Below are 17,500 nucleotides of genomic sequence, written 5' to 3' on the forward strand. Positions count from 1 at the left end.
GGTAGAGCTGAAATCAATAGTGAAAAGTCAATGACGGTATGCTGGATGATTGCAGAAAACCAGCTTGCATTTCATTTGCACTATATTAAAAAACAAAAAGGCCCATTAACAAACAAAGGAACAAGCCGTTTCTTTGTTTTGGGAGCAGCAACATGGCGGCCGTGACATCATATGTGTCTTGAAAATGCATTCAAAATATTTTTCATAATTATATTTTTTACTTTACAGAAGACATATTTTCTCTATCTCAATTTAGAATCTCTTTGAATACTCTCTATAATTTTTGATGTTCTGCGAAATTTGAAATGGAAGCCCCCAGAAGGAAACATCGTCAAATAAAACGTTTTGAGTTCGTGTTTAGCTGCCCCTTGCTTCATTTCTTTTAAATTCCGCAAAAAAAAAACAAACAAACAAAAAAACAAAAATTAAAACACATATTACACGCAAAATTTCACTTCTAACTGGCCGCACAAGGTGCGTAAATTTAACTAAACTGCTAAACCTTTGTCCAAAGGCTGAGTTAATGAAAGACATTGGTCTTCCCTGAGATGACGTCACAGACTCCCATGCATTAACGCCGTGACAGATTTTTTGTATTTTACTTTGTAACCGGGACGATAGAGCTACATTTAATTGGTACTAACTGTTTAAAAATAACGTACTCAAACAGTTTTCATTCTCTTTTCATTAAGAAAATCAAGAAAGGAAAAAGGCGACAAGTGGGCCACCTTGGACGACAAACTGAATTACAGAAATGTGCGGTACTTTTACAAATGAAAATTTTGCAATTATTATACTCTATAGATAACAAAAAAATTTCGCAACAAAGGCACTCAATGTATAATACAGAATGAATAATTCGCTGTTATTCAAATGTCATTAACAGCGAAGTAGTCAATCACAATAATATTCTAGCGAAGATATTTCGCAGTTAAGGAAATTTCCTTAACGGCGAAGTAGCCAATCGCATCAATAGAATAGAGGGGATATTTCGCAGTTATCGAAATTTCGTTAACGGCGAAGTAGCCAATCACAATAACAGAATTGAGAGAACATTTCGCAGTTATTTAAATTTCATTAACCGGGAAACAGCCAATAACGATAATAGAATAAAGGGAATATTTCGCAGTTATTGCAATTTTATTAACTGCGAAGTAGACAATCAACATATAAGAGTAGAGAGAATAATTCGCAGTTGTTCAAATGTCATTAACGGCGAAGAAGTCAACGACAATAATAGGTTAGCGAAGATATTTCGCAGTTAATGAAATTCCATTAACGGCGAAGTAGTCAACCACAATGATATTCTAGCGAAGATATTTCGCAGTTAATGAAATTTCCTTAACGGCGAATTAGCCAATCGCATCAATAGAATAGAGGGGATATTTCGCAGTTATCGAAATTTCGTTAACGGCGAAGTAGCCAATTACAATAACAGAATTGAGAGAATATTTCGCAGTTATTTAAATTTCATTTACCGGGAAGCAGCCAATAACGATAATAGAACTAGACCCTCCGTGAGGGTACACTGGGTTGCCTGTGGTACGTGCAGCGTTCCACGCAATTTTTTTCAAGTTGGAGGGGGGGGGGGGTGACCCAGAAGTCGTACCAGAAGTCATACCAGAAGTCATACCAGCAGAGGCCCTTTGGCTCACAGGTCTTCACACGTTCGTACGACGAAACAGATCCTTTTGTGAGGTTAAAAACCTGGCGACCGGCCATTAATTAATCATTTGTCAGAAAGAAGAAATTCCTGTCCTCTTTAAAAAAAATTGACACGCATTGCTTACGTGTGGTAGTGAAGTAACACAGCGATTTATTCCATAATGTCAACTGAACTGTGTGTTGTCTTCCAGGAGCTTCAAGTTGTCCTTGCGTAATATGTAGCTCTAACAGTGCACGATATTGTTTTGGTATTGTGTATCATTGTAGTGAAATGGTAGAAGTCTTGGGTAAATAGCCTGAGAAGACATGTGGTTACTAGCAAAGTACTGAGCCCAGAAAGATTGAAGAAAATAAATGGGAAGTGAAAAACATTGTCTTCTGGGATGACATGTTGACCGTTGTCTTTGCGTAATATGTAGGTCTAACAGTACACGATATTGTTTTGGTATTGTCTATCATTGTAGCGCCATGGTATAAGTCTTAGATAAATAGCCCCTTGAGAAGACATGTGGTTACTAGCAAAGTACTGAACCCAGAGAGACTGAAGAAAATAAAAGGGAATCGAGAAACATTGGCTTCTGGGCTGACATGTTGATCATGCAACTTCTTTCCACCACAAGTGTAAGCGTGCACTGACAGCATCTGACAGCATCTGAAAGCTTTGTAAACAACAATTGAAAGCTGAAGTTATTCCTATTCGGCGGGGTTAGTATCTGGATGGGCGACCTAAGAAATATACCACTCAGTAACAGAAGCATAGGACCGAAAATTCTATTTTAATGCTATCAAATGCGAACCAAGCAAGATACAGATTTTGTTAGCTTGCTTTATCCAAAACAAATATTGATGTAAAAGTAAATAAATATGGATACACAGTTTTTAAGAAGAGCAGAAGGAAGTTTCAGGACGGTCGATCGAGCATAAAATATTTTGCCATCGGTAATAAAATCTACGACATGAAAACAACATTTATTTTGAACCACGAATATAAAAAGTTACCATCAGCGAAAAACAGTTTGGGAGATTTTAGTTGTTTTGTTGTAATTGTACAAGTTTGGCTGCACCGAGTAAATCGCACATCGAATTCAGCGAGCGCAGTGATCAAGTTACCGCGTTATTTTACCGCGGCATGTTTACTCGCGAAACAGTGAAGCATCTGTGTCAAATGATGCCAAGCTACCGGGTTTTTGTTTTTGTTAGTTTTCTTTTTATTTCGATTGTCATAAATTTTGACAAGAAATGTGCGAATTCAACACAAAGATCACAATCGCGCAAGTTGAGGTTGACCATTGTTTCTGGAAAATCAAAAATTTACTCTCCAAGACAAGGTTATTTATCACCAGGTAATTCTATCGTTTTGGTAATAGCAGCTACTTTATTATTCATCAGCGTCACAATCTTTTGCCGATTTTGGGGGTCATTTGGTTGAAACTCAAGCACGCTTCCAACAGACCTGTTTATTTTCGTGACTAATGCGTTACCACAAAAATTCTCCCCGTATCACATTTCAACACATGTATGCAAATTTGCTAAGCTCGAAAATTACACAACATGATAAATTTACAAAAGCTAGAAATTTCACAGAAATATTTTCCAGCGAAACATTTATTGAAACAAGCAACATATTTGCTATAAGAGGCAAGAAACCCTTCCTATTTCAGTTGCGTGCGTGCAAGCGAAACAAACAATCACAAAGCATATGCAATTAAATAAATTTCTGACAGTTCACATTCAACCCTTTTCGAAAGAACCTTGACCGTAAATAATAAAGCACAAAAGAGACAACAAGCTTTCATTCAAGTAATTTTTCACTGTCACATTTCCAAATATTTTACACCTTTGCTGAGTTGAGTACAAAATACCGGTAAATGTAAATTGTCAGACAACTAAGATGCGACTTGAGTAAACACTGTGATGCATTCTTGTTGGCGTTCGATTCCTTCAATGTTAATTTGTTAAATCATAGTTAGTAACTATGGTTAAATCCATAAAAAAATTGCTATTTGATTTCCGTGTTTTATATAATACCAAGTTAGTAAAATATTAGAAACAAAGCTCACTTGATATCCAAAGGCGAAAAATGAAATTGTTGTCGAAGACCATTACTCGTCTCTTACAATCCAGATATTTATTTTTCAGCGCTGTCTTGCTCATACAATTGACGATCCATTCTTGAGCTCCATGAGGGTATATTTTGTTTAAAGATCCACTAAAACGCCATTCACGTCAATGACTTATTAGTGAAATTTCCAATTGTTATACTGGAAGACTGTGCAGAGTTGAGAACAGGTAAATACAAATCTGACAAATAGCGAGACAACTGAGATAACAGATCCACTATATGGATTCCTTATCTGTCTTTGTTGAACCCACACTGAGTTACCAGAGAACTGTTCATTTGGTTTGAGTGTTGTACAAAACACCACGCTTGGCAAAATGTTAGGAAGACTGCTCACTTTGATTACGGCTCGACGGGCGACAGATTGTTGTCGAAGTCCATTACTCGTCGCTTCTAACATTCGACCGCCTGTCCTGTCCAGTATCCAATTCGCTTGCCATTATTGAGCTTCATTAGGGTACATTTTGTTCAAAGATCCCCTAAAACGCCATTCGCGTTACATGACTTTCGACGCCATTGCCGGTTAAGTTAATCGTTCTACTGTGTCCACCAGAGAAATCTACGCATTTCCCACTACCCTCTCGATCCTAAGAAAATACGCGTAGAAGGCTCTATGCACAAAGACACCACTTAGCAGGGGAGTGACAGGCAGGACTTTTACCGACACGGAAAAAAATAAAAAAAAAAAAAAAAAACGAAAAATAAAAAAAACGACGAAATTAAAGACAGATTCCGACTGGGTTGGCAACCCAGTAAAAAACGACGAAATTAAAGACAGATTCCGACTGGGTTGGCAACCCAGTAATAAAGGGAATATTTCGCAGTTATTGCAATTTTATTAACTGCGAAGTAGACCGTCAACATATAAGAGTAGAGAGAATAATTCGCAGTTATTCAAATGTCATTAACGGCGAAGAAGTCAACGACAATAATAGGTTAGCGAAGATATTTCGCAGTTAATGAAATTCCATTAACGGCGAAGTAGTCAATCACAATAATATTCTAGCGAAGATATTTCGCAGTTAATGAAATTTCCTTAACGGCGAAGTAGCCAATCGCATCAATAGAATAGAGGGGATATTTCGCAGTTATCGAAATTTCGTTCACCGAGAAGTAGCCAATCACAATAACAGAATAGAGAGAGTATTTCGCAGTTATTTAAACTTCATTTACCGGGAAGCAGCCAATAACGATAATAGAATAAAGGGAATATTTCGCAGTTATTGCAATTTTATTAACTGCGAAGTAGACAATCAACATATTAGAGTAGGGAGAATAATTCGCAGTTATTCAAATGTCATTAACGGCGAAGTAGTCAACGACAATGATAGGTTAGCGAAGATATTTCGCAGTTAATGAAATTCCATTAACGGCGAAGTAGCCAATCGAAATAATAGAATAGAGAGAATATTTCGCAGTTATTTAAATTTCATTAACCGCGAAGTAGCCAATAACCAAAATAGAATGAAGGAAATACTTCGCAGTTATTGAAATTTCATTAACGGCGAAGTAGCCAATAACAATAATGAAATAAAGGGAATATTTCGCAGTTATTGCAATTTTATTAACGGCGAAGAAGACAATCAAAATAATAGAGTAGAGAGAACATTTCGCAGTTATTCAAATGTCATTAACGGCAAAGTAGTCAATCACACTAATATATTCGCGGAGATATTTCGCAGTTAATGAAATTTCATTAACGGCGAAGTAGCCAATCGTAACAATTGAATGGAGAGAATATTTCGCAGTTATTTAAATTTCATTAACCGGGAAGTAGCCAATAACCATGATAGAATGAAGGAAATACCTCGCAGTTAGTGAAATTTCATTGACGGCGAAGTAGCCAATAACAATCATAGAATAAAGGGAATATTTCGCAGTTATTGCAATCTTATTAACGGCGAAGAAGACCATCAACATAATAAAATAAAAAGAACAATTCGCAGTTATTCAAATGTCATTAACGGCGAAGTAGTCAATGGCAATAATAGATCAGCGAAGATATCTCGCAGTTAATGAAATTTCATTAACGGCGAATTCGCCAATCGAAATAATAGAATAGAGAGAATATTTCGCCGCTATTTAAATTTCATTAACCGCGAAGTAGCCAATAACCATAATAGAATGAAGGAAATACCTCGCAGTTATTTAAATTTCATTAACGACGAAGTAACCAATAACGATGATAGAATGGCCGTTTTTATACTAGAGACGCATAATCCGTCCAGACGAATTATGCGTCTCTCATGTTATCCGTCTAGTGTAAAGACGGGACGAACTATATGAGACGCATAATTCGTCTTGGACGAACTTTGGCAAACATTTTTTCTGCGTCTGTTAAATTCGTCTAGTATAAAGACGGGCACTAGACGCATAATGCGTCTGGACGAACTTTCCAGTTTAGTGCGTCTTCGAAGACGCACTAAAATAGATTCTTCGTCTAGACGCATAATGCGTCTTGTGGCCGTCTTTATACTAGACGAATTTAACAGACGCATAAAAAATGTTTGCCCAAGTTCGTCCCAGACGAATTATGCGTCTCTAGTATAAAAACGGCCAATAAAGGGAATATTTCGCAGTTACTGCAATTTTATTAACGGCGAAGAAGAAATTCAAAATAATAGGGTAGAGAGAACAATTCGCAGTTATTCAAATGTCATTAACGGCGAAGTAGTCAATCACAATGATGGAATAGAGGGAATATCTCGCAGTCAGTGCAGGCGTTTCATTAACGGCGAAGTATCACAATACCCCATATCGCCAACAAGTAACAGTAATCGCCTATACACTGGCTAGCAATCTAAATCGACTACAAAAACTTATAAAACAGCTGCTAATGACTTTTTTAGACAACCCGAACCATAAAACGTAATCATAAAAAAGATACTGGGCTATGATGTATAATCGTATATGCTTTTATGGCACTTAATTGCAAGGCGTACTCTTCTTTTTTCTTTCGTCAGAGATGATAAAATGAATCTTACAAACGAAAAACAACATTCGTTTCTGGGAACTCCTCTCCTCTGTTTCATAACATGTATTAGCTCCAATATCCAGGTTAACTGGATGTCAGTCCTCTCAAAATTAAAGCTACAGCTGTGGCAGTTTCTATAACTGATTCATTGGTTTCAATTGAATTTTCTTTTGCACGAATGTCTACTTGATTATTCTCACGTCTTTGCTGTTTAGACTTTTTATCCAATTTACATCATCCGGAAATTGAACAAGATACCCGTTCACTTTATCGTAATCCATAATCGTACCCTTTATCCATCCAAGATACTTAACAACTCCGTCAACATTCTCTTCGTACTCTACTTCAACCCGTGTCCCAATCTTCGTTTCTCCTGCGTGTAATTTCCGTTTTGATGGTCGTTTGTCTAACCTCGCTCGCTTATCGGGAGGTGTTTGTTCCACGTGGGCTTCGCTTTCATTTAGCGAACTGTTTGCTCCTCTCAAACTTAATCGAGATCGCTCTCTCTTTTTTCTTTTCTTTTCTTTTCTTTTGCTACTTGGTTGTTATTCTCGTAACTGACATTAATGTTTTGCTCACTTGCGACAATTTTGACGGCATGCAATCTGTCTTCCATGTAAATATTCTTCATGAGCATCGCAATGTTACTACATCCTTCACCAGTTGACTGACGATTTAGGGACTCGACGGCATTGTTAGTATTGGGTGTTGCGTCCCACTCTTCGTTATCTCGTAAAGTGTAGGCCTTACAAAACATTTCATTTACTACGAAATCTGTGGTTTTAATATATGCTTAAGGGGGAAATCTTTCGCCGTTAATGACATTTCGATAACTGCGAAATTTGTGCCTCCAGTAGCAGTTATGGAAAATCTTTCGCAGTTAATGAGATTTCAATTACTGCGAAATTAATTTTCCTTCAGTATATTAATATAACTGCAAAATTCTCATTCATATATAGTTGTGGAAAATCTTTCGCAGTTAATGAGTTTTCAATTACTACGAAATTTTCCTTCGGTATATAATAAAAGTATACTGATAAAGTTTTGTGCGAACTTTTATTAATTATCTGTAGATAAATATAACTGCAAAATTTTCATTTATATATAAATGTGTATTTGAACTGCAAGTTATAGACAAAAGAGTGAAGTGATCGATCCGCGAATTTATCTGGGAAATTTATAGGTGCCAATGGCCGTGTTTTCACGAGCGGTCTTTCAGGTCATTTAGCGACTGACAACCGAAAATTCCGTGAAAACAGTTCCTTTCCGAACTCGCTTAAAGCTAAGCGACTCGGCAAATTGCCATTGAATTCTAATTAATTTTAAGCCACCAACCCAGGTAACTTAAGCGAGTGGGCAATTTCAAATCGGAAATACCACAGGCGTGCTGCGCTATTGTTATTATTGTTATTATTGATATTATTGCATTGGCTGCTCTCTCCTCATTTAATCTTAACGGTGAAAACACGTATCATTTTTAAGTGGCTCAACGAAGTCTGCAAACAAACCACTTTCAGGGATGTTAAGCGATACAACGGCTGTCGTGAAAACACGGCCTATAACCCCAAAAACTTGTACGCATAATTTATGAAAAAAACAAAAGAATGGGAAAACAAAACGTACAAGACAAAAAGGTCTATTCTCCAGATGAGTGCGAGAATCACTTCAATCTTTCGTTAACTTTATTAACATAACAAAACGCTTGCTCTTTTTGATGTTGATTTACCATAATTGACTGAAAGAGGTTGCTTGATTACCACTCTACTCTATTATACTACACGATATGAACAGGTATTTTAAACCAACTGGCATACCGTAACAAATTCGAAATCCATCCCCCAAATAACCCTTCGGGCAGGTACAGTTGTAGGAGCCGATAGTATTGACACAAGTAGCTTTTTCGTGACATTCGTAAAAATTCGGCGATTGGCATTCATCAAAATCTGTTGAAAACAAAAAACAGATATGTTTTGAATTGATAAGGGATATTAAAAAAAAATGATTATACGACAATGGAGGTAGAAATAAGAAAATACCGCCATAGAGGTGTTCGTGATTGAAAGAGACAGCCGTCAAGAAAAAAACCGCTTTAGAAACTTATTTCACTAAGGAGTGCACTTAGCAAATATTGAATGATTGAGTGAGTGAGTAAGTGAGTGCACCTCGCAATTGTTGATAGAGTGAGTGAGCGCATGAGTGAGTGATGAGTGATTGAGTGAATGAGTGAGCGATTCAGCGATGGAATGAGTGAGTGAGCGATTGAGTGAGTGAGTGAGTGAGTGAGTGAGTGAGTGACTGACTGACTGACTGACTGAATGAATGAGTGAGTGAGCGATTGAGCGAATGAGTGAATGGGTGAACACTTAATATACCCTACATAACAAGAAAGTAATTTTATAATTTCTCCTTTAACTGTGGGGAAACTAAAGATGATGATGACGATGATGATGAGAACGATGATGATAATGATGATGATGTTGATGACGACGATGACCATGACGATGACGATGACGATGATGATGACTATAACGACAATAACGATGACGACGATGACGATAACGACGAACATTATGATGATGGCGACGAAGATGACGATGATGATAATGATGATGATGCCTATGACAACGCTGATAATGCCGATGATGATGATGATGACACAGACATTCGCAAAAGGTCCATATTCAGGTAAACACTTCAAATTTACTCCAAGGTCTCATCGGTATTGGTTTTCCTTTTCAATGGTTGAACAAACAAATTTTGTGACATGTTTTAGCCAATTACTGAGAGTAGCAATGACAATCACCTACTTACTTTTGAAACTCAACAGAAAACTCTTATAATTGTTTTTAGCAAACGATTTTGCCATTTAAATGTACCTTGTAGCGTAACTGACTCGTTGTCCACTAGGAACTTCCCCAACACCCCTTCGCCGAGAATATCATTGGCAACGTCGTGCACTTGGTTCGGGTCGATATTGCCTTGCAAGTGCATCTCTAGTAACATCACCACATTCAAGCTACCATTACTAATGACACAAGACATAACAATAACAATAATAATATAACAACATAATAATAATAATAATTGTAGCGATAGGAGCCCTTGGAAGTGTCACCAAAGGATTTGATAGGTGGATTGGAAAGCTAGGGACCCCATTCAATGTTGGAGTAATGCAAAAAAACTGCCTTGTTGGGAACTGCAAGGATATTGAGGAAAGTGTTGGAAATGTGAAGAAGAGTTAATTCTGTTAGCCTTTGGTCATTTGGTATGACTCGCCTAACAGAAGAAAAGATGGCAATGACAACAGCCAGAACATGATGTTGAAACTTTATAATAATAATAATAATAATAATAATAATAATAATAATAATAATAATAATAATAATAATAATAATGATTTAGTTCAACCAAAAGAAAATTAACACGGGCAAAGAGAGAAACGACCTGAATAGGGACATTCTTACAGCCTTTTGGGGTCGAAATAGGTCACTTGTCCTGCCATTCATAAAACAACTGCTTTAACAGCATACCGCCTTTTCATGGCGCAATGCCGCCGAGATACTACAAAGGCGCTTTGACCGCAAAAAATACCCATATCTCATTATTTTATTTGCAATCTTTCAGAAAAACTTTCACAACAAGCCTTAAATATTAACAAACGTACATTAAGAGAGATTATCAAGGAAAAAACATCGCCAACACTTTGTAATACTTTGTAATATGACGTTAATTCTGGGTTTTAGAAGCCCACAATAGGGAAGATATCGTTGACGTCGCCTATTGTCATTTATGTGCCAACCAGACCCTCACTGGCTGTCGAAACAAAGGGTCTTTTGTGGCTGTGGTTGGCACATTTGAAAAGCAATGTTTGTAAACAGATATCTTCCCTACAACGATAGCGGATTCCAAACTTGTTATGTTGGTCTTTTTTTGTTTGTTTGTTTGTTTGTTTGTTTTTTTTGCTGACGATTCGTGAAAGAATTGTCAGGTTACAAGAAGATCAAACCAACATACCTGAAATCAAGGACCTTGGCTGCTAAGAAGTAATTCCCTAGTTTGGAAGTTCGGAATTGCTTCTCCATCTAGAATCAACAAAGAAAATGACTACGATTACCAACCTAGTCACGCAAAAAACACTGCAGCATTGGTTATACTTGCACTGGACATACTATCAATGATAGAGATCTTTATGGCCAGTAATCGATTATGGCGCAGTGATGATTGGGGGGCAGGCATGAGTAATTGACTGGTCATTTATCCTTGAGATTTTGACCGACTTTCAGCCGCGGTAATGGACTCCGCTTCGACGAAGTCTTCATAGGTTCCAATCCCGTTTAAGTCTATGACACCATGCATTCCGGCAATAAACGCGAGAGTTGGCAGCGTCTGGTCCAAGAATAGGAGGTTTTCGCATGACGTCATCGCCGCCATGTTAATGGACGAAAACAAAAGATCTCTCATTAGCTTCTTTTGTCTATCCACCAGAAGTCGTACATTTCTCTGTTGTTACTGGTGTCTCTAGAGGTTGGTTGAAAACGTCGTATTGTATGAGGTATCGTATCGGATGCTGTACAAATGTCCTTGCATAGCGGTAAAAAGTCATATATGGTATCAAACCATTGTAACTCTTTTTCAAATTCACCCCCTAGACGGCCTTGTTAGTTCTTTGTAATAACTATTATCTAGTGATCATTTGTGCCAATACCTCCTGTTCCAAATCTGCAGACAGAGTTTTAAACATGGCTGATGTTCTATCTGTAAGTTCAGGGGAAAATTCCTCGCTCGTTACGCTAAAGGACATCTTAAAGTTAGTGGTTCTTGAGCCTGAAAAAAAAAGAAAAGACAAAAACAGGTATTCGATATTCATAATAGTTACGTTTTATCTACGACGGCGACGTCGACAAAAACTTCACCTCAAAATATAACTTTCTACTATAGAAATCCCTCGCGATTATTCTATCTCGTTTAGGTTGAACAGTGTGGGAGACGTATCCTAAAAATAAATGAGGAACGAGCGGTTTCAGAGTAAAAGTTCACATTTGTATGCTCCAGTTGCGAAGTTTTTGTGATGGTAATTAGTTCTACTTTACATATGAATGGAAACTAATTTTCACAACGAAGACGTCGCACTTAGAATCGGTTTGAAGAGGAGGCAGACATGAACTTGGAAATGGCCTATTCTTGGTTTGCATCCACGTGATGAGGCAGCCATGTTGGTGTACAAAACAATAGAAAATGGCCCCACAAGTTTTGCATAAGAATAGAGTCAAATTCCCAAAAGGCATTTTACTGCATTGTTCTGTAAACCAACATGGCCGCCGTGACGTCAGAGGCAAACCATCACTTGTGAAAGCTACAAGTATTGGTGGACGAATAGAGGGAGCGAAAAGAGACTGTAAGATCTACAACAGCGACGTCGCCGAAAAAGGTCACCTTCGTAAATTATTATATGGCTCTGTCTCACAAGGACTGGGAACTACCAAATTCACGAGTTTGTTTGGCTGAAATCGATATTGACCGCGGTCTAGATTTTCCCACTCAGACCGGCATCTAAACCGGTAATGTGTTTTGCGGTGAAAAAGTTGCAAACTACAATGCAAAAATATTCAGTATTTTCTTCTGACAATACTTATTTATGGAAGTGCAGAATTAAGTTAAGCTCATCGCCACTCATCGCCGTTCTCAAGCAAAATGTCAGTTAGTACAAACCAGTTACATTAAACGAATTAAATTGCTCTTGTTTGCCATATAATAAACATCTTATTAACCGAGCTTAGTCAGTCTTTATTGGACAATTTTGACCACCGTCGCGTGTACAGACCTCACTGCGTTCGGTCTGTACTCACGACCTCGGTCAACATTCTCCCATACAGACCTCCCGCTCGCTTAATAAGAGATAATTATTCGCGATTAGTCGATCTCGTTCAGAAATTACAACGTGGGAGAAGTATCCGAAAAATGAATTGGTACGAGCAGTTTCAGAGTAAAAATAGAGAATGAATGATTCACATTTGTACGCCCGCGTTGTCGTCAAAACCGTAAATTACTTGGCGATTTCACGTCGTTGTTGTGAAGAGTACCGCACGAATATGTGCTAAAATTCGTGCCACACGTGCAGCACGATTATTTTTCCTCTTCTAACCAATGATATTGTTGTTTTGTCGCGTTCTCGATGACGACCGACCGCGTCGTAGATCTTAAAGTCCCTATTAAGAGAAAAAGGACGTCGGCGGTGACGTAACTATAACTGCTTGGGGCTTAATCGAATGGAAACTTGAATTCTGGGATAGATGACAGCTACGTAGAGGGGGTCATTGCGTCAACTCCCAATGATTTTAAAATGCCAACAAGTAAATACATTTTAGGTTTGGAATGAATTGGAATAATCAATTCTCAATACTAATATCCACAACATCATACCCGCCGAATCACGCTCTCCAATTAAGGCACACCAATGACAAAATAGAATTTGATTGCCCGACCTAACTGGAACCAGTGCAAGTGCCTCTCATTCCAAAGAAATTTCCCAGGGAGTTTTGACATTTCAATGCCACCGACGATTCCCAATTCGTCCCAGTCCTCAGCTTCAAACTTTATGCGCCGACGCAAAATGAAGTCGAGTCCTTTTAGACGGCCACTTAATAACGGTTGACCAGATTGTGCTCGTAAAAATGGAATAATATGCTGCTACCACTGCTCCCAGTTTTATCGAATTATGCAAGAAATTATGCTCAAAATCTAAAATTAGGCTACCAGATTCCAAAATTATGTCAAGGAAATTACGATCATACCCATTCGGTACACTTAATATCGATTCAGAAGTGAATTATTACATTGTTTAGCACGTTTCTCAAAATGTGCTATTTTTTTGATTTGTCTTGACTGCATCTGGTTTACCATGCTTGGCTATTTTGTCAATAATGATAGCGTTCCCGGTAGTTCCAAATCCCAAGTCCACTAAATAGGGTAATTGTCACTTTCTCTAAAAAGCACTTAAAAACAAGAATGCAATAAATTCCTCTTAGTTCAAATGCTTTAGCACGTGCAAAACTCGTCTAATTATGCTTGAGAAGTGCTGTTTTTAAAAAATTATGCTCGTTTTGCTCTAATTATGCTAAAAATTATGCACAATCTGCTCAACCCTAATAATATTACGCGAAATGAAAGCGACGAATAAATAACAACTCTAAAGATTGATTGGCTTGAATTTCTATGGCAGGAAGTAAGACAAGTTGCTCTATAATTCATTCCAAAGGTGGAAAAGAGAGTCGACACAAATGGGAGCGCAAACAGCGAACTCCGTGAGGCAACGCCCTTTTATTGCAAGCTAAACATACTGGCATTTCATACTTTCCTAAAGTTAATCAAAGGATAATACACACAAACGCGCGCGAACACTTTTTTTCATAAGGAGATAGGGAGGGGTCGTATGGAGGCTCCCGCGTACTCGAGTCCTTAAGTTATATAACTCTCACTAGGAAAAATACTGATTTGAAATTGCCTCCATCACCCTCCCCACCCCCCCCCCCACCCCCTCCATCCCTTCCCCTGCGGCAAAGAAACCACTCTAGCATGCTGGGATATTGATATCATCCAAAACGAGGGGCGTTCGTTGTTTACATGGTGACGCGACGAGCTTTCCTACCGGAATGACGTTCTCGACCCTGTGCAGCCTCTCGCGCCGGAATGAGTCGTTCTGGTTTGTCATTGTCCGGTGGTACCAGGTTAACAAATTTGGATCCACGAAAGAAAAATGGCGAACACTGGCGTCGGTACAAAAGTGCCCGGGTATGTAGAAATCCACCCCTAAAGCTGCACAATTCTTGATGGAACTTTTCTGCAATGGAATTGTTAATTTCTTACGTTAACTTACCTCTCGGAATGAGTGTAATCACTTGAGTTACCGCCATATTTTTACGACACTTGTCTTTTACCGTCCACGCACGCACCAACTTTGCTTCGGCCCTGGAGCAATCCCCTACGAATTCATTGTCGATAAATGTTATATTGACTCGTCGCTTGCAAGCATCAAATTCCTGGTTAATCTCGCCGGTAAAAGTTGGGTCCAGATATGTCTTGTCTCTGCAAGTCAGAGTTATGTTACGTGGAAAAGTAAGAACAGGTTTGCCCGGAGTAATGATAGTAATCCGCTGATTGTATTTTATTTCATTCAGGCAACCGTCTTGCACTGTCCAACTTCGTGTGAAATTTTGCTGACAACCTCGAACCTTTCTCGAACTCTCATTGTGCCAAATTGATACATTACCCCGTGCTGCGCAAAGACCTTGTGATTCGCTTACTCCAATCTTTGGAAAGAATCCAGGATTTCGCAGATCAGCCACATTGGATGACGCGCTGCACGTGAACAAAACTTTATCCCCTAGCTCTGTAACATTTATTGGAGGTGTGACCAAGTCTTCATCTACGTTGCCGTCTCCATCATCATCTCGCCCGTTTGCAAGTTCCTCGTCCGTTTTTCCATCACAGTCGTTGTCTACTTTGTCACCCCCACTCATGTTTGTTCTTACACAATCCGGTTTTAGGCCCAAGTCGTACTTGAAACCTGCTGGAAAGGAAAACCGAAAATCCAACTTCTGCCCGTACACAACAGCCGTAAAATTCTCTAGGGGATTATTATGAAAGATGTGGTACAATCCACTGCGGCTTAAATTTAGAGAAACTTGTGAAAAGCCGCCTGGAAGTGTATTCCATTTCATAAGCACATCTTTAAGTGGACCTCGAACGCGTAGATTGCTTCGTGAGTATGTTTGCGTGACTACATTCACAAAGCTTCCATTACCATCCACCCCCGATGCATCGCCTTCGACATAAACAGTTAAGTCATTAGAAGACCAAATTGTTGAGGGTACAATACTCATTGTTGCGCTCTTCTCTTCGCTAAATTTGGTATACTGCACCACGAGACTTGGTTGACTGGTGGATATATCCAAAGACTGATTCCAAAGCGCCTCAACCTCGTGACTTTGTCCCTTTTGAAGTGTCTTAATGAATTTCCTGTCGATACGAACGTCTGTGTTATTTTGTGAGGCAATGATATGGAATATGTCGCCATCGGGGCTATTCGGTGTTGGACTAGTTACAAAGTGCTGCCCCCAAAATTTAATAGGGGGTATTTGCTCTACAAGCTGATTGCACTTTTGATGTGTATTTTCTGGTACCCATGTACAATCATCCCCTGAGAATACAGCTATGGGTTTAGATGAACGCACTACAGTGCCGGTAAGATCTGATGCACCCAGGACCTGAAAGACATCCAGAGCATTTAGGGTGACGTTTATTACATCTCCATCACCATAGCTTTTTTCTCCATACCAAACGCTTCCATCGTCTTTGCTCTCAGTTTTAAGGGAGAACGAGACCACCGTGTTATCTTCTTTGGCTGTTACCTGTATAATAGCATTTGCTATCGGGAAATACGTAGCCACGATATAGTACGTATGAAGAACATCCACAGGCAACACAAGAAATGCCTCGCCTCTACCTTCGGCTTTTACAAGTCCATGCACAGTTATTGGTTTGTCCGAGGTGAGGCGAATACCTTTGTTGTCGCTTCCGGTCGAGTCCCCCATGCGCAGGTCACCAGGAAGTACTATTTCTCGAATTTTCCCGGGGAATACGTCATATTGTTGTTGACTGGAGCCACTTTGGTTCAGAAAAGGGACCTCGAGTCGAACTATTGAGTTTTCAAAAGACGAAATGTACAAAACATTCGTTCCCTGGAAACCACCAAAGAAAGGATGCAGAGGGGCAAAACTGATTATAAATTCTGTTCCTCTGTGGTCGATGAAATCTGAAAAACATAAATAAAAAAAATAAAAATATGAAGTGATATTTTTCATGATCCTCAACTGTCCGCCATAAAGACCATAATCGTTCCCGGATGGAGCACCAGGAGCCCAGTCAGTACTAATAAGTCTGTGAATCATCGGAGTTCAAAGCGTTTTGAACAAAAAAAAATGGCTATCTTTGTTTTGTTCTGTTTGCCTTCTACCTTGGATATTTTGACAAAATAAAACCGAAGAAATAACGAAATTCTGATTATTTTCAGTCAGAATGGATTAATTTTCGGAGAACTCGGATTTTTTCCGAGTATCTCCGAGTCATAATCGTTAAATACCAATCAAAGTATTCATTTAACTGATTTCACAATCACCTTTACCAGAAAGAGGAAATTAAAGTACAGCATTGAAACTGAAATATTTGGTATGATGAAGGTGACCGATAGTGAAACACTTACAGGGCTCGAAATTGCGACCAATACAGTCGCATTTGCAACTAAATTTTTCCCTCTGCGACTAAAATATCTGGAGAAGTCGCAAATTTGCAACTTGTTGTCACCTTCGCAGTTTCGAAACAAAAGGGTTAGCAGTTGCCACTTTGCTGCTACTTTTGCTAAAATAAATATAGAAATGACAAAATTATTTTGTTTCTCGCTGTGAATTTTCTCTGAAGATAGCGTAATTGTAGAGTAATTTAGCTGTGATGTTACGTGCACAGCTCCATTTCTTCGATCATTCGCCATTTTTAGCGGTTTCTTTACACACAAGTATTGCGGGCTCATATTTTTTGCTAAACCGCTGACAACACAATGCAGCGACTAAAATTAGCGAAAGTGCGACTAAATTTTTGTATCTTATCGCAAAATGCGACTGGATTTTTTTGTTAATTTCGAGCCCTGACTTATGATAACGTTAACATTAACGTAAACGTCACAAAACGAA

The 17,500-nt window shown here is 38.7% G+C and overlaps 1 protein-coding gene across 2 annotated transcripts in view; it reads right to left on the reverse strand.

Annotated features, from left to right (window-relative positions):
• LOC138024941 (uncharacterized) overlaps positions 1-17,500 on the reverse strand; it is a 40,035-nt gene that overhangs the window by 18,870 nt on the left and 3,665 nt on the right. For both annotated transcript variants that reach the window (XM_068872141.1, XM_068872140.1), the window contains exons 2-7: positions 14,632-16,569; positions 11,464-11,582; positions 10,773-10,840; positions 9,635-9,783; positions 8,573-8,701; positions 1-7 (exon numbers count right to left, since the gene is read on the reverse strand). The exon at positions 1-7 is cut by the window's left edge and continues 317 nt beyond it. In XM_068872141.1, the coding sequence (XP_068728242.1) occupies positions 1-7; positions 8,573-8,701; positions 9,635-9,783; positions 10,773-10,840; positions 11,464-11,582; positions 14,632-16,569 (2,410 nt within the window). The remainder of the gene's footprint in view (positions 8-8,572; positions 8,702-9,634; positions 9,784-10,772; positions 10,841-11,463; positions 11,583-14,631; positions 16,570-17,500) is intronic.

Source organism: Montipora capricornis, chromosome 11, assembly GCF_036669925.1.
Source record: "Montipora capricornis isolate CH-2021 chromosome 11, ASM3666992v2, whole genome shotgun sequence".
In the NCBI taxonomy this organism is placed as follows: Eukaryota; Metazoa; Cnidaria; class Anthozoa; order Scleractinia; family Acroporidae; genus Montipora; species Montipora capricornis.